This window comes from Mustela putorius, unplaced genomic scaffold, assembly GCF_011764305.1.
Source record: "Mustela putorius furo isolate JIRA1106 unplaced genomic scaffold, ASM1176430v1.1 tig00003853_pilon_pilon_pilon, whole genome shotgun sequence".
Taxonomy (NCBI): domain Eukaryota; kingdom Metazoa; phylum Chordata; class Mammalia; order Carnivora; family Mustelidae; genus Mustela; species Mustela putorius.
Window position 1 is genome coordinate 40,096,369 of NW_025422005.1, and position 18,610 is coordinate 40,114,978.

General features: G+C 36.4%; 1 protein-coding gene across 1 annotated transcript in view; it reads right to left on the reverse strand.

Moving 5' to 3' along the window:
- FAF1 (Fas associated factor 1) overlaps window positions 1-18,610 on the reverse strand; it is a 480,711-nt gene that overhangs the window by 287,742 nt on the left and 174,359 nt on the right. The window contains exons 5-6 of the mRNA XM_045064498.1: window positions 17,097-17,188; window positions 10,842-10,933 (exon numbers count right to left, since the gene is read on the reverse strand). Of these exons, the coding sequence (XP_044920433.1) occupies window positions 10,842-10,933; window positions 17,097-17,188 (184 nt within the window). The remainder of the gene's footprint in view (window positions 1-10,841; window positions 10,934-17,096; window positions 17,189-18,610) is intronic.

The following is an 18,610-nucleotide window of genomic DNA, read 5'->3' on the forward strand; positions in this document are numbered from 1 at the left end:
CCAAAGCAACAGAATACACATTCTTCTCTAGTGCACATGGTACATTCTCCAGAATAGATCACATCCTCGGTCCTAAATCAGGACTCAACCGGTATCAAAAGATTGGGATCATTCCCTGCATATTTTCAGACCACAATGCTCTAAAGCTAGAACTCAACCACAAAAGGAAGTTTGGAAAGAACCCAAATACATGGAGACTAAAGAGTATCCTTCTAAAGAATGAATGGGTCAACCGGGAAATTAAAGAAGAATTGAAAAAAATCATGGAAACAAATGATAATGAAAATACAACGGTTCAAAATCTGTGGGACACAACAAAGGCAGTCCTGAGAGGAAAATATATAGCGGTACAAGCCTTTCTCAAGAAACAAGAAAGGTCTCAGGTACACAACCTAACCCTACACCTAAAGGAGCTGGAGAAAGGAACAAGAAAGAAACCCTAAGCCCAGCAGGAGAAGAGAAATCATAAAGATCAGAGCAGAAATCAATGAAATAGAAACCAAAAAAAACAATAGAACAAATCAACGAAACTAGGAGCTGGTTCTTTGAAAGAATTAATAAAATTGATAAACCCCTGGCCCGACTTATCAAAAAGAAAAGAGAAAGGACCCAAATAAATAAAATCATGAATGAAAGAGGAGAGATCACAACTAACACCAAGGAAATACAAACTATTATAAGAACATACTATGAGCAACTCTACGGCAATAAATTTGACAATCTGGAAGAAATGGATGCATTCCTAGAAACATATAAACTACCACAACTGAACCATGAAGAAATAGAAAGCCTGAACAGACCCATAACCAGTAAGGAGATTGAAACAGTCATTAAAAATCTCCAAACAAACAAAAGCCCAGGGCCAGACGGCTTCCCGGGGGAATTCTACCAAACATTTAAAGAAGAACTAATTCCTATTCTCCTGAAACTGTTTTCCAAAAAATAGAAATGGAAGGAAAACTTCCAAACTCATTTTATGAGGCCAGCATCACCTTGATCCCAAAAACCAGACAAGGATCCCACCAAAAAAAGAGAGCTATAGACCGATATCCTTGATGAACACAGATGCGAAAATACTCAACAAAATACTAGCCAATCGGATTCAACAGTACATTAAAAAGATTATTCACCACGACCAAGTGGGATTTATTCCAGGGCTGCAAGGTTGGTTCAACATCCGCAAATCAGTCAATGTGATACAACACATCAATAAAAGTAAGAACAAGAACCATATGATACTCTCAATAGATGCTGAAAAAGCATTTGACAAAGTACAACATCCCTTCCTGATCAAAACTCTTCAAAGTGTAGGGATAGAGGGCACATACCTCAATATCATCAAAGCCATCTATGAAAAACCCACCGCAAATATCATTCTCAATGGAGAAAAACTGAAAGCTTTTCCGCTAAGGTCAGGAACACGGCAGGGATGTCCATTATCACCACTGCTATTCAACATCGTACTAGAGGTCCTAGCCTCAGCAATCAGACAACAAAAGGAAATTAAAGGCATCCAACTCGGCAAAGAAGAAGTCAAATTATCACTCTTCGCAGATGATGATACTATATGTGGAAAACCCAAAAGACTCCACTCCAAAACTGCTAGAACTTATACAGGAATTCAGTAAAGTGTCAGGATATAAAATCAATGCACAGAAATCAGTTGCATTTCTCTACACCAAAGCAGCAAGACAGAAGAAAGAGATATTAAGGAGTCAATCCCATTTACAATTGCATCCAAAACCATAAGATACCTAGGAATAAACCTAACCAAAGAGACACAGAATCTATACTCAGAAAACTATAAAGTACTCATGAAAGAAATTGAGGAAGACACAAAGAAATGGAAAAATGTTCCATGCTCCTGGATTGGAAGAATAAATATTGTGAAAATGTCTATGCTACCTAAAGCAATCTACACATTTAATGCAATTCCTATCAAAGTACCATCCATCTTTTTCAAAGAAATGGAACAAATAATTCTAAAATTTATATGGAACCAGAAAAGACCTCGAATAGCCAAAGGGATATTGAAAAAGAAAAGCCAACGTTGGTGGCATCACAATTCCGGACTTCAAGCTCTATTACAAAGCTGTCATCATCAAGACAGCATGGTACTGGCACAAAAACAGACACATAGATCAATGGAACAGAATAGAGAGCCCAGAAATAGACCCTCAACTCTATGGTCAACTAATCTTCGACAAAGCAGGAGGAAAGAATGTCCAATGGAAAAAAAAGACAGCCTTTTCAATAAATGGTGCTGGGAAAATTGGACAGCCACATGCAGAAAAATGAAATTGGACCATTTCCTTACACCACACACAAAAATAGACTCAAAATGGATGAAGGACCTCAATGTACGAAAGGAATCCATCAAAATCCTTGAGGAGAAACACGGGCAGCAACCTCTTCGACCTCTGCCGCAGCAACATCTTCCTAGGAACAACGCAAAAGGCAAGGGAAGCAAGGGAAAAAATGAACTACTGGGATTTCATCAAGATCAAAAGCTTTTGCACAGCAAAGGAAACAGTTAACAAAATCAAAGACAACTGACAGAATGGGAGAAGATATTTGCAAACGACATATCAGATAAAGGACTAGTGTCCAGAATCTATAAAGAACTTAGCAAACTCAACACCCAAAGAACAAATAATCCAATCAAGAAATGGGCAGAAGACATGAACAGACATTTCTGCAAAGAAGACATCCAGATGGCCAACAGACACATGAAAAAGTGCTCCATATCACTTGGCATCAGGGAAATACAAATCAAAACCACAATGAGATATCACCTCACACCAGTCAGAATGGCTAAAATCAAACAAGTCAGGAAATGACAGATGCTGGCGAGGATGCGGAGAAAGGGGAACCCTCCTACACTGTTGGTGGGAATGCAAGCTGGTGCAGCCACTCTGGAAAACAGCATGGGAGGTTCCTCAAAATGTTGAAAATAGAACTGCCCTATGACCCAGCAATTGCACTATTGGGTATTTACCCTAAAGATACAAATGTAGTGATCCAAAGGGACACATGCACCCGAATGTTTTATAGCAGCAATGTCCACAATAGCCAAACTATGGAAAGAACCTAGATGTCCATCAACAGATGAATGGATCAAGAAGATGTGGTATATATACACAATGGAATACTATGCAGCCATCAAAAGAAATGAAATCTTGCCATTTGCAACAACATGGATGGAACTAGAGCGTATCATGCTTAGCGAAATAAGTCAAGCAGAGAAAGACAACTATCATATGATCTCCCTGATATGAGGAAGTGGTGATGCAACATGGAGGCTTAAGTGGGTAGAAGAATAAATGAAACAAGATGGGATTGGGAGGGAGACAAACCATAAGTGACTCTTAATCTCACAAAACAAACTGAGGGTTGCCGGGGGGAGGGGGCTGGGGAGAAGGGGGTGGGATTATGGACATTGGGGAGGGTATGTGATTTGGTGAGTGCTGTGAAGTGTGTAAACCTGGTGATTCACAGACCTGGGGATAAAAATATATGTATATAAAAAATATATGTTTATAAAAAATAAAAAATAAAAAAAAAAAAAAAAAAAAAAAAATAAGATAAAAAAGTCATGTTTGGAAAAGTAGCTTTTCTTTGAAATTTGCATTTAAATGAAAATATTTGCTGATATTTTTAAAACTTTAAATGTAATTTTATATATATATCTGACCTATCAGATGATATAAAATTTTTGGAGAAAATATGACATATTTTTTGAACTTGGTTGAAGTTATTAATAAAGAGCAACTGTTTGTATTATAAAAAAAAAAAAAAAAAAAAAAAAAAAAAAAAAAAAAAAAAAAAAAGAAGTCAACCACAAGAAAAAATCTGGAAAGACCACAAATACATGGAGGTTAAATAACATGATACTAAACAATGAACGGGTCAACGAAGAAGTAAAAAGAAATTTTTAAAAAGTACATGGAAACAAATGAAAATGAAAACACAATGGTTCAAAACCTTTGGGATACAGCAAAAATGGTTCTAAGAGGAAGTTCACAGCAATACATACCTACCTCAGGAAGCAAGAAAAATCTCCAGTAAATGATTCAACTTTAGATCTAAAGGAGCTAGAAGAAGAGCAAAAAACAAAACCTAATGCCAACAAAATGAAGGAAATAATAAAGATAAGAACAAATAAATGATATATAAACTTAAAAAACAACAGAAAAGATCAATGAAACCAGGAGCTGGTTCTTTGGAAAAAAATCAGTAAAACTGATAGGCCTCTAGCCAGACTCATCAAGGAAAAAAAGGACCCAAATAAATTAAATCACAAGTGAGAGAGGAGAAATAATGAAGACTACAGAAATATAAACAATTATAAGAGAATATTATAAAAACTACATGCTTACAAATTGGATATCCTAGAAGAAATGGATAAATTCCTAAAAACAAATAACCTACCAAAACTTAAACAAGAGAAATAGAAAATTCGAGCAGACTGATTACCAGTAATGAAATTGAATCAGTAATCAAAAAACTCACAACAAACAAAAGTCTAGGACCAGACGGCTTCCAAGGCAAATTCTACCAAACATTTGAAGAAGAGCTAATAACCCATCCTTAAACTACTCCAAAAAAAGAGAAATGGAAGGAAAATTTCTAAATTCATTATATGAGGCCACCAGCTTTACCCTGATACCAAAGCCAGATAAAAATACCACACCAAAGGGGTGCCTGGGTGGCTCAGTGGGTTAAGTCGATGCCTTAGGCTCGGGTCATGATCTCAGGGTCCTGGGATCAAGCCCCGCATCGGACTTCTTGCTCAGTGGGTAGCCTGCTTCTCTCTCTGCCTCTGCCTGCCTCTCTGACAGCTTGTGCTCTTGCTCTCTCTCTCTCTCTCTCTCTCTCTCTCTCTGTCAAATAAATAAATAAATAAATAAAATCTTTAAAAAAAAAAAACCAAAAAAGAGAAAGAGAGAGAGAGAAAACTACTGGCCAATATCTCTGATGAACATAGATACAAAAATCCTCAAAAAGATACTAGCAGACCAAATCCAACAATACATTACAAATGTCATTCACCACGATCAAGTAGGATTCATTCTTGGACTGCAAGGATGGTTCAAAATTTCCAAATTAATCAACTTGATACACCATATCAATAAGAGAAAGGATAAGAACCATAGGATAATTTCAATGATCCAGTGTGGCTCAAGGAGTTAAGGCCTCTGCCTTCAGCTCAGCTCATGATCCCCGGGTCCTGGGATCCTGCCTGTCAAATGGATAAATAAAATCTTAAAAAAACAAAACAAAAAAACCAACCCTCAAAAAATAGGTTTAGAGAGAACATACAAAAGGCCTTATAGAACAAAACCACAGCTAACATCATCCTCAATGGGGAAAAACTGAGAGCCTTTCCCCTAAAGTCAGAAAAAAAGACAAGGATGCACACTCTCACCACTTCTATTCAACACAGTGCTCAAAGTCTTAGCCACAGCAATCAGACAACAAAAATAAATACAGCGCATCCAGATCAGCAAGAAGTAAAATGCTCACTATGTATATGAATGATACTATATAAAGAAAACCCAAAAGACTCCTAGAACTGATACAAAAATTCAGTAAGTTGCAGGATACAAATTCAATCTACAGAAATCTGCTGCACTTCTATATTCCAATACTGAAGCAGCAGAAAAAGAAATTTAAAAAATAATCCCATCTACAGTTGTACCAAAAATAGCAAGATACCTAGGAATAAACCTAACCAAACAGCTGAGAGACCTGTATTCTGAAAACTATAAAACACTGATGAAAGAAATTAAAGATGACAAAAGAAATGAGAAGACATTCCATGCTCATGGATTAGAAGAATAAATACTGTTAAAAAGTCTATACCAGGGGGTAACTGGGTGGCTCTGCTTCAGCGCAGGTCATGATCCCAGTGTCCTGGGATCCAGCCCCACATCAAGCTCCCTGCTCAGAGGGGAGTTTGCTTGTCCCTCTCCAATTCCCCCTGCTTGTATTCCCTCTCTTGCTGATCTCTTCCTCTCTCTGTGTCAAATAAATAAAATCTTAAAAAATAAATAAATAAAATGTCTATACTAACCAGAGCAATCTACACATTTAATGTAATCCCTATCAGAATACCACAGGCATTTTTCACAGAATTGGAACAAACAATTCTAAAATTTATATGGAACCACAAAAGGCCTGAAGAGCCATAGCAACCTTGAAAAGGAAAAGCAAATCTAGGGACATCACAATTCCAGAATTCAAATTATTTTACAATGCTGTAGTAATCAAAAGAGTATGTTACTGAGAAAAAAAAGACACAGATCAATGGAACAGAACAGAAAACCCAGAAATAAATCCACAGCTCCATGGTCAATTAATCTTTGGCAAAGCAGGAAAGAATATCCAATGAGAAAGACAGTCTCTTCAAAAATATTGCTGGGAAAGCTGAATGGCAATATGCAAAGGAAACTGAACCACTTTTCTACATTATACAGAAAAATAAATTCAAAATGGATAAAAGACCTAAATGTGAGACCTAGAACCATAAAAATCCTAGAAGATAATACAGGCAATAACTTCTCTGACATTAACCATTGCAACTTTTTTCTAGGTATGTGTCCTGAGGCAAGAGAATCAAATATAAAAATAAACTATTGGGATTGCATCAATATGAAAAGTTTCTGCAGAGTGAAGGAAACAATCAATAAAACCAAAAGGCAAACTTACAGAATGTGAGGAACTATTTGCAAATGACATTATCCAATGAAGGCTTAGTGTCCTAAATATAAAGAACTTGTACAACTCAACACCCAAACACCAGACATTTCTCCAAAGAAGATATACAGATGGCCAGCAGACACACGAAAAGATGCTCAACATCAGGGAAGAACAAATCTAAATCACCATATGATATCACCTCACACTTGTCAGAATGGCTAAAAATCAAAAAACACGAGCAACAAGTGTTAACAGGAATGTGGAGAACAAAGAACCCTCTTGCACTGTTAGTGGGAATGCAAACTGGTGCAGCCACTCTGAAAACAGTATGGACATTCCTCAAAACATTAAAAATAGAATTACTCTGTGATCCAGCAACTGCACTACTGGGTATTTACCCAAAGAATACAAAAACACAAATTCAAAAGGATATATGCACCTATATATTTATAGCAGCATTATTTACAACGGCCAAGATATGGAAACAGCCAAAGTGTCCACTGATGATGAATAAAGAAGATGCAGTATATATACACAATGAAATATTATTCAGCCATAAAATAAAATGAAATCACTATTTGCAACAATGTGATGAGGCTAAAGAGTATAATGCCAAGCAAACTGAATCAGTCAGAGAAAAACATATGCCATATGATTTCACTCCTATGTGGTATTTAAGAAACAAAACAAATGAGCGAAGGAGAAAAAGAGAGAAAGAGACATAAACCAAGAAGCAGACTCTTAACTGTAGAGAACAAACTAATGGTTATCAGAAAGGAGGTGGGTAGGAGGATGGCTTAAATAGGTGATAGGGCTTAAGGAGCACACTAGTTGTGATTAGCTCCAGGTGATGCATGGAATTATTGAATCACTACATTGTACACCTGAAACTAACATAACATCATAGGCTAACTGGAATTAAAATAGAAACTTTGGAAGAGATTCATAAAGACCACTTTAGTGCTGTATTAAGTACTCATCTGCCAATAAAACACTGCATTTCATAAGCACTATAGGGCCCTGCTTGCCTAGGAACTGAGCAATTTGACAATCAAAGGAAAGAAGGTCAGCCACATGGCAATGAAGAACAATTCCATTAGCCCAGGAAAACATTTTAATAAATCAATTTAATCATAAGACTAAAAAGCAATGGATTATAATCAATAATGTCTCCTATCTGCTCATAATTATGTGGACTACAGACTGGGTGACAGTGATTACACTCTGTTAACTAAACTACAAAAATAGGGGCACCTGGGTGGCTCAGTGGGTTAAAGCCTCTGCCTTCAGCTCAGGTCATGATCCCAGGGTCCTGGGATCCAACCCCGTATCAGGCTCTCTGCTCGGTGGGGAGCCTGCTTCCTCTTCTCTCTCTCTCTCTCTCTGCCTGCCTCTCTGCCTACTTGTGATCTCTCTCTCTGTCAAATAAATAAAAAAAATCTTAAAAAAAAATGTTTTTTAACTACAAAAATAATGTCCTGACTAAATACAGAACCATACAAATAACTCCTTGTTTAACTTAATCTCATGTAGTATTGATAACAACACTGCTATAAACACAAGGACTACAAGTACTGTTTGGCTGTTTGCAATGATATACAAATTCAACCTCCCATTAATATGTGATCTTAACATGGAAAATGAACAGTGACTGATTCTTAACCTAACCTTAACAGTGATTAAATTTTTAACCCAAAATGAACTATTAACAGACTATCAAATATAATTACATTAGATTTAATTTTTTTAGTTCAGTGATTTCTACTTTGGTAAAAGCCAAATTTAATTTTTTTGCTACTATCTACCTATAATGGCATAATCTATAAGAAATATACATTTGGTCTTCTCCCCCAACCTCCACAAGAGCTCCCTAGAACCCTTGGAACTTTCTAAATCATAAGAGTATTACAGATGGAAGGATTGTTATTTGTAACAATCCCCTTTCAGCCACACAAGAGTTTGCTCATGAGTTAATGACTTTGAGAAAAACCCTCAGGATGAGGACTGGTTGCAAGGGAAAGCAAGCAAGTAATTAAAGGGCTGGAACTTTCAGCTACCTGCATTCTCCCTCCCTCCATATTTGTAGGGAGGGCAGAGGGGCTGGATGTTGAGTTAATTATTAATAGCCAATAATTTAGTCAATCCTACCTATGCAATAAAGCCTCTATAAAAAAAAAAAACCCTAGCTGAAGTGTTTTATTTTTACTTTTTCTGGAAGTGTTTTAAAGAGCTTCCAAGTTGGTGAACAAGAATGCATCCATGCTGTGAGGGTAGCACTCCAAACTTTAAGCTCCTGTGCTCAAGACTCTTCCATATCTTGTCCTATATATACCTGTTCATCTGGCTGTTCATTTATTTCTTTAAAATGTGTTTTGTAATAATTTGGTAATGGTAACTAGAGCACTCTTCCAAATTCTGTGAGCCATTCTAGCAAATTATCAAACCCAAGAAGGGGGCTATGAGAACCTCCGACGTATAACCCGTTATTCAGAAGCACAGTAGACAACCTCGACTTGAAATAGTGTCCATTGTGGGAACAGTCTTATGGAACTGAGCCCTGAACCTATGGGATTAGATGCTATCTCCAGGTAGCTGGTATCAGAATTTATTTAAATTGTAGAAAATCACTCTTCTATTGAAGAATTGCCCAGTGTGGGGGGAAAGAACCCCATACATTTGGTAGCCAGAACTGATCTGTGAGCAGCATAGTAGAGAAAAACAGTAATTTTCTCCTCCAACTGTAAGGACCTATTTAGCCAGAGCAGCCCTACCTTGGTTGAATAGCCATTTTGTTGTTTATGCAGTAAAACTTAAACTGACCCTGCCCCCACCCCCCAGGGGAACTTACTTCAAAGCAAGACTGAGAAACCAGTCCCAGGTAACAAAGCCCAAATACAAGGGTGGGTCAGGTCAGGTGGAGATAATGCCCAAATGCAGGAAAGAGTCTGGTCAGGTGGAGAGAGCCAATCAGTAGAGCATGCATACTGTTTCCCTAGCTACTAAGAAGTGTGGGCCCTGCCTTTTGGGCACCAATTCTGACCAAGGTGATAGGCTAGTTCAAATGTCTACTATAGGGTAAATGGTAATTCAATTGGTCACTTATGTGTGATCTAGCATGACTGTGCAGCTTTCTCTGTGTGTTACAATCTCATTGGCCACCTGTGTGTGGCCAGGCCCAACCACATGGCCTTTGCTCTATAAAAGTTAGTCTGTGAGTCAGGGAGGGGTCGCCCTCTCTGTAAGATGCAGCTCCCACCTGTCTGTCTGATGGTCGGTTTGATTCTTGATGCTTGGTGCAAAATAAAGCTTTGCTTGACCTTCACTTTATATCAGTCTCGCTCCTTTGACCAGGGACCCATTATTGGGGGACCCAACATTACTATATAATAATAAAATATTTAATATGGTAGGAAAAGTTTGAGAATATCCCAAGTTTAGGCACATAGGTCTCCCTACTAAACAAAATCACCAAGTAGTATTAAAAAAGAAGTAAATGTGTATAAAAATGGAAAAAATCTAGAAACAACTTAAACATAGTTCTGGAAAGATACTGCACTCACAAAAATTATTACTCTATCATTAACATCATGTACTTTAGATCAGTTTGTTTCACTTAGCAATAATAACATCATATATAATTTAATATCAAAATCATTTACCATTCTATAAATGTCCCGAGTTTCACTGTGAATAATGAAAAAAGAACAAGATACTTTATTCCAAAAAGAGATTAAGTCTTAATAGAAATGCTGTATCAGTGCTTTTCAAGCTGTATTCTGCAGTGCCTGATGAATTTTCCTCAAAGGTTTACCTGCCTTAGCCATGGGAGAAGCTAGAGTTCCATTTTCTCAATCTCTTCCTTCCAACACTAATCCTTCCCCATCAAAAAGAACACTATCATTTTTGACTATTTTTCCCATAATCGAGTTTTGCAAAAGATTTTCTTTGGAAAAAAATTCCACCACTAAAATCAAACTATCTAAACCAAATAGTCTGAAAGTTTATGTAGTTAGTAGTTGTTGGTGAGTTAAAGCTTCAATAAGAGTTTGATTTGATTTCATTTTGGTACTTATATACAGCTTAAAGCAACTTAATAATCAAGATTCATTTCAGATACTCAGGAAAAGTAAACACCTTACCCAGTATGACTAGATGATGAAGGTGGTGGCAAGTCTGGTGTAAGGACATAAAGACTGTTGTTTTTTGGCAAATGTAGCGATTTTAAGACGGTCTGGAAAAGAAAAATAAAAGACAAAAAAATGACTGTTGTGGTACATTACTTTTCCCCTAAAGTTCTTAAAACTTTTCAGTATTGTAGTTTTTTGAAGCTTATAACAATTTCCTAAACAGAATAATGCAGCACTATTAAAACCAAGTAACTTGTTTCTCCTATATATACCATAAATAAGCATAAATATGAACATTAAAAAATACAAATGCTTTAGTTCATGATGAGATACAATAGATAAGAACACAGTTGAGAGTCATTAATTTCTTCACGAAGAAGTACATCCTTGAAACTAATATGCACTTCATTCCAGGATTACTTTAGCAAAAAATAGCAATGTGGGTTGTCAGAGATCATAAGACCTAGAAAAGATCATAGGAAGCACCTCAACCCAATGACTTTATAGATGAGGAGTTGGGAGCCTGAGCAGTAAGGTGACTTGGATGAGGTCTCTGTTAAGTGTTACCTAGGTCACTTAACTCTTACTCCAGAGGATTTTTTTGTTAAAATGACCCATCTAGGGTGAAAAAACTACTCTTGGAATACATCTGAGTTACATCTTGAAAACCATACAAAAGTTCACTAAATTTTTTGGCTGTAAAATTACTATATACCTTACAAATTCCTAACTTGACAGTAAAAACTAACATAGTTCAAACGTTTTTTTTTGGGGGGGGGTTGTTTTTTGTTTTTTAAAGTAAGCTCCACACCCAGTGTGAAGTCCAACTTAGGGCACAAACTCACAACCGTGGTGAGATCAGGACATGAGCGGAGATCAAGAATTGAACAGTTAACTGACTCTGCCTCCCAGGTGCCCCTCAAACTTTTTTTTTGACAGCAAAATGCATTAAGAAACACATTTTTTATCTTTCCATTATAATCCAAGGCATACATATTTATTCTACAGATATTTATTGAGCCACCAATTCTGTGTCAGGACTATTCCAAATTCTGAGGATATAGTGGTAAACAGAACAGTCTAAATCCCCTGATCTCTCTTATAGAGCTTTACATTTTAGTAGGAATAAATAAGGTAAGTAAGCTATGTCACTGAATATTAAAAAGTGATAATTTCTTGGACTAAAGACAGATCAGAGAAGGGGGGTAAGGAATATGGGGTTAGGAAGTTTTGTAATTTTAAACTGGATGATCAGAGTGGAGCTTACTTGGAGAATGTGAAAACTGAGCAAAGACGCAAAAGGGTGATGAAACAAATCATGAGAAAATAAAGAAAAACAATATTTCAGGCAAAGAAAACACCACAAGATGCTTAACGAATATGTAACTTGATATCCAACGTAACAAGAAGTCAAATGAACACTGGTAGAGGTAAGTCAGAGAGAGAACAGTCACAGTAGGGATAAGAAATGTGTTGAGCTATGGTCTTTGACTTTTACTCTGAATGAAACAGGAAACTACTCGAGTGACACGATCAGATTCACATTTAAAAAGAACTTCTTGGGGCACCTGGGTGGCTCAGTGGGTTAAAGCCTCTGCCTTCGGCTCAGGTCATGATCCCAGGGTCCTGGGATCGAGCCCCGCTTCGGGCTCTCTCTCGGCAGGGAGCCTGCTTCCTCCTCTCCCTCTCTCTGCCTGCCTCTATGCCTACTTGTGATCTCTGTCTGTCAAATAAATAAATAAAATCTTTAAAAATAAAATAAAATAAATAAAAAGAACTTCTTTGTCAGCTATGTTGAAAACAGATGGGAAGGGGTTAGCAGTGGAGGGTAGAAGCACACAGAAGGCTAATGGACTTTATGAAGATAAGGGTGATAATGGCTTATGTCAGTGTGATAGTAGAAGTGATGCAAAATAGCTAGATTCTGGATATATTTTGAAGATAGTGCCAAAAGAATTTCTTGACACACTGAATACGGTTTATGACAGAAAGGAGTCAGTAATGACCCTAAAGATTTTAGACTGAACAACTGGAAGAATGAAGTTACTATCAATTGAAATGGGAAAGACTGAAGATGAGGACTTCCATTTTGGGCATGTAAGTTTGAAATGTGTATTAGGCATTTAAGTGAAAAAGACAAGCAGCTGGATATATCAATCTGGAATTTAGGGAACAGGTCCGAGGTGGAGATATCAATTAAAGATATAAAACTGCACATACACATGCACTTAAAAATCATTACATTGGAAAAGATCACCATTGCATTTAGTTATGTGATCATTTCATTAGTACTTTGACAAGAGCACTAACAATTCTTTGCCTAGCCTGGGCTCAGGAGGCCTGGGGAGAAAAAGAGACAAGAAATATAAACAAGCCTTTGGGGGAAGTTTTGTTATTAAGGGGACTAGAGAAATGGAGCAACTGTTGGAAGGGGAAGGGGGATCAAGAGAAAAATGGAAGAAAGAACATCATTTTATGGTTACATTCTTTTAGAGATAATAACCTACTAGAGGAAAACATTGATGATACAGGAAACACATAGAAAAATTAAGAGTGAAGTCCTTGAATAAGCCAGAAGAGATAGAGAATGTAATCCAAAGCAAACATGGTGCCATGGTTTTTGAAAGGACACTGGACAGGCCATCTAGAGTAACAAAAGAGCATGTGTGTAAGTAAACAGAGATGAAGCTGGGAGCTTATAGAACTTTTCTTGTATTGCCTTTGTTTTGTGAGTGAAACAAAACAAGTAGTCAAGCTGAGAGTGAGAATAAGGAGAAGTGCTTTAAAGGTCTAAGGAAAGGACAAGTATAAAATAACCATTTAGGAGTGTGGATAAACCAGGTAAATATACTGTGATTGCCTAGCAACATTAAGAGACTCTCTAAAGATTATGATCATGAATTTAAAGATACACCAATACCACGATTTTGTTTGCCTGCAGCCATATTCAGCCATAAGGCACAGAACAGATGAGTTGGATTTATTGAAAATAAGAATTTTTGTCATACAGGATCCATAAAGAAAGAGTTGAGACTATATGCAAGACAGTGATTATAATGATTAATTGTGGGATTTAATCCACTCTAAGGAAGGAAGAGAGGACATGAAGGAGGTAATGATCATGAACAGATATAGAAACAATGGACCAGAGGCCTAAGTAATGTGGAATGATTGTTGGAGTGAAAGTACCAAAGAAAATGAGCTAGAAAGACAAGAGATGGTAGGCAGAAAATAGAAGTCTGAAATTAAGATGTCAGAATCATAATTAAATAATAGGACCAGGGGAAGATATAGCTGATGCAGGGTAGAGGAAAAGATTTCTGTAGGAAAGAAATTCAAATAACTAAGAGGCCAAGGTACTGAAGAACCACTTACAAAGAGTAAATTACTAAGAATTAAGACAGAGAACAATTATACAACAGGACCTTAAAATTATTTTTTACCTTTCTACCTTTCATTATTTTAATTGTTGGATTACTGATAAATGCTTACTCTTACCACTTGATCAAGTCACTACTTACCTTTTGCCACACCACGACCCAAAGATTTTCCACTAAATCTTCCCCCTCAAATCACATATGGCATGATTATATAAATGGATACTTTCTTTAAGTTCTTTATTCATTCCTTCATTTCACAAACATTTACTCATGGGACTATGGTAGAAATTGCTGGGATGGGACCCTAATTTTATACAGAGGCCTGTTAGAGAAAGTAATGTTTAAACTGAGACCTGAGGATGAAACAGAGCCACCCATGTGAAGAACTGGGGGTAAAGCATTCCAAGCAGTTGAAGGTACAAGTAAAGATATAAAGTGCTTGGGTCTAATAGAAGAATTAAAAGAAGGTTTCTATGGCTGCATCATGGCACGTGATGATAAAAAAGGCTGAAGATGAGGTCATAGAGGTGAACACTGGGTAAATAATATAATGCCTTTTGAACCATGGTGAGTAGCATGAATTTTATCCAAAGTGCAATAAAAAACTGTTTTAACAGGAGAGTGATATAATTCAATTTATGTTCTTAAAAGATCATTCTGGCTGCCCTGTGGCTAATGTAAGGAAGAACCTAGGAAAGGAAGCTGGAAAAACAATGATGAAGCTATTACACTGTTCTGGGCAAGATGCTAATGGCCTAGGCAGCTCAATAAAAATACTGAAAAGTGATCAGAGTTGAAATATATTTTGGAGACAGGAGCTATAGGACTTACCACAGAATTAGGTGTTGTTTCAAATGGGAAAAGACTGGATGCCCATATTTTTGGATTCAGCAGTGTCTATATGGTGCTGCTGTTTATTGGGGGTAACTGGTAGAGACATAGCATGGAAAGGAAAACCAAGAGCTCCATTTTAAACATGCTAACTTAGAGATGTCATAAGGTATGCAAGTACAAAGTGAATTATCAATTTGGATACATGAATTCACAGACGTATAACCTGGAAATATAAATTTGGGAGCAATCAGAAAATTAATGGCATAGGAATAGCAGAAATCACCTTAGGAAAAGAGTAGATAGAAATAAGTAACTGAAGATATTGTCAGTAACAAAAGACTATGTTCAAATATTAGAAGAGACTGCTTTAAGAACACTTTCAAAATAACTGCCTTTCTCTACACAAACGACTGAAAAATGCCATGTGCAACAGATGCATATCCATAAATTTCTCAATAAATGAACAAATAAATGATACAGCCATATAAATTAATGCACTTTAGTGTTTTATTTCTACCGAGGTTGTTGATTTACTCAGGGAGCATTTCTTTTTATTTTTAAACCTGTGTTTCAATTACAGTAGCACCAGGGGTCAACAACTATGCCTATGGGACAAATATATCCCGTTGCCTACTCTTATATGGCCTAAGAAGTTAAGGGTGATTTTCACATCTTTAAATGGTGGGGGGGAAAAATCAAAAGAGTAGTTCATGATATGTCAAATTACATAAAATTCAAATTTCTCTGTCCATAAATAAAGATGTATTAGAACACAGTCATGGCTCACTCTTTCACATATTGCCTATGGTTCCTTTCACATTACAACAGCAGAACTAAGTAGCTGCAATGGAGACTGTATTGCCCATAAAGCCTAAAATATTTACAACCTGGTTCCATGAAGAAAGTCTGATATACACCACTAATTTGTATCTAAATTTATAAATACCTTGCTAATGTGAAATTCATATAAATATCTTACTTAAATACTCCAAACACCTCCACATACCATATGAATTCATGTATACATATTTATAGGCACAATGTCTACCAGAAGTCATTGACAAAGAACTGAACCAAAAGTTGAACACTAAGTTTATGCCTAGATACTGAAATATCAAGTTAATAACTATGAAAGGATTTGATTATTATTTGCACTTTAAACATCTAAAACTCTAGAGTTAATTCATTTCTTTCAATCCCTCTCTACTCTCTCTGTCAGACAAAGAAAGAGTGTGTGAAATATTTAATACCTGAAGCTGCTACTGGGTTCTTAAGAACAGCAACTACTGCCTTAAAATTGCAACACTTTATGAAAATTCTTAAAGTACAATTCATTCCATGCACTGGCCATTACCCAAGTAAACAAAGATTCTTATCATTAAATTTTCCAAGTTTAAAAAAATGTCTTATTATTATCTTTGTTCCATAATCAATATTTGGCATACATGTATACATTGTGCATGACTTCTTGCAGGCCAGTAAATAATTGTTCAGTAAATTATTCCAGGGTACTTACTGAGACCCTATGAGGTTTGATAAAAAAGTAAAAGCTCTCATAAGAGAGTGCCAAACTGGGGCGCCTGGGTGGCTCAGTGGGTTAAGCCGCTGCCTTCGGCTCAGGTCATGATCTCAGGGTCCTGGGATCGAGTCCCGCATCGGGCTCTCTGCTTGGCAGGGAGCCTGCTTCCCTCTCTCTCTCTCTCTACCTGCCTCTCCCTCTACTTGTGATTTCTCTCTGTCAAATAAATAAATAAAATATTTAAAAAAAAAAAAAAGAGAGTGCCAAACTAACTCCTAAATAACAGAAATAGGAAAAACATGCCATACAGTGTTTTCAATTACATACCTAACTCATTCAAAACTATTGTTGGTTTACCATGAAAATGTTTTTTAACTTGATCAACACTATTTGCGGATTCCTTAAACTAAGTTGCTATTACCAAAATCTACTTCTGTCATATGTATGAAAACTAGTAAAAACCAATTTTTATGTATCATTTAGTCAATTGCATGACTTAATTTCCTTTTATTTCTAGGCAATTAAGAAACTCACACTGTCTTCCACATCTCCGGTCTTCCAGCCTTTCAACAGCATTTTAGACACAGGTATCTGAAGTTCATTTTCTAGAATCTGTTTAATCTCTCCTGCATAAATAAGAAAAGACTGAATATTACTAACAAAATAATGTAATCAACATTTATCCATATCCAGGGCTACTAATAATATCAGGCATATGGTACACAATGACATTTGATAAATAAATAAGAATAATTTACATAGTCCAAACTTTAAATCTTAAACAAATGTTGCCCCTTTGAAGAACTCAGGCTTCAAGATTAATTATGACAAAAGACTCTAGAATTAATTAGTTAATTAACTGCAGAGCTCTTTAAAAGAAATAGATACAAGTTTGATTAGAAACAACTTACTTTAAACCAATCAACTGAAAATACCAGTATGTGCTCAGCATGTGGTAGGAATAGCAGGTAAAGTATAAAACTTGAAGTGATACAGTATAAGCACAGCAGATTTTAGAATGAAGATTTGGGCTGAAGTCTTATCTTCAAGAAATAAATATCTATTCTTATTTTTTGTATCATAAAATGAAGAATAATATTGCCGTTCTTAACTATTTCCAGGGTCTAAGGATAAAAGGAAATTACATCCATGAAAGCAGCTAAAAAAATAAAGTCAATGTATATAATCTAGAAGACAATTTAAACTACATTAAAGAGAAAAGCAACAGAATTTCAGAAAAGAAAAAAAATTGTGTTGGATTAAGTAGAGAAGGCTTTATGAGAGAGATGAGACTTAAACCCAGATTGAAGGATAACTGGGTCATGAAGGAGTGCACACCAAGTTATTCTATTTGATGAAGACAAAAGACTTAAAGGTTAAAAAGGCAAAAATGAACATGATGCTAATGAAAAACAGTGAGGAATCAAAATTTTCCCAGTGTTCCAGAAACTGTTTTTCAGGAATCAAGTCTACTAATAAATTAATCGGCTAATTTCTAGAACTACAGTATATTAAGCAGATTGTTGAATCAGAATATACAAGCATTGCATATATTTACTTTTATTAGGTTGTTGCTAGTCTATACTTTTTTTTAAAAAAAGTGTATTTTTAGGGGCGCCTGTGTGGCTCAGTGGGTTAAAGCCTCTGCCTTCGGCTCAGGTCACGATCCCAGGATCCTGGGATTGAGCCGCGCATTGGGCTCTCTGCTCCACAGAGAGCTTGCTTCCTCCTCTCTCTGTCTGCTTCTCTGTGATCTCCATCTGTCAAATAAATAAATAAAATCTTAAAAAATAAAAAATAAAAAAGTGTATTTTTAAGAGTATACTTTTTCATACTTTATTTTTGGAGAGAAAGAGAGTGCATGAGCAGGGAAAGGGGCAAACGGAGGGGGAAAGAATCTTAAGCAGGCTTTACATCCAGCATGGAACTCTATGTGGGCTCAAACTCATGACCCTGAGATCACGGCCTGAGCTGAAATCAAAAGTTGGATGTTGGGGCATCTTGGTGGCTTAGTAGGTTAAAGCCTCTGCCTTTGGCTCAGGTCATGA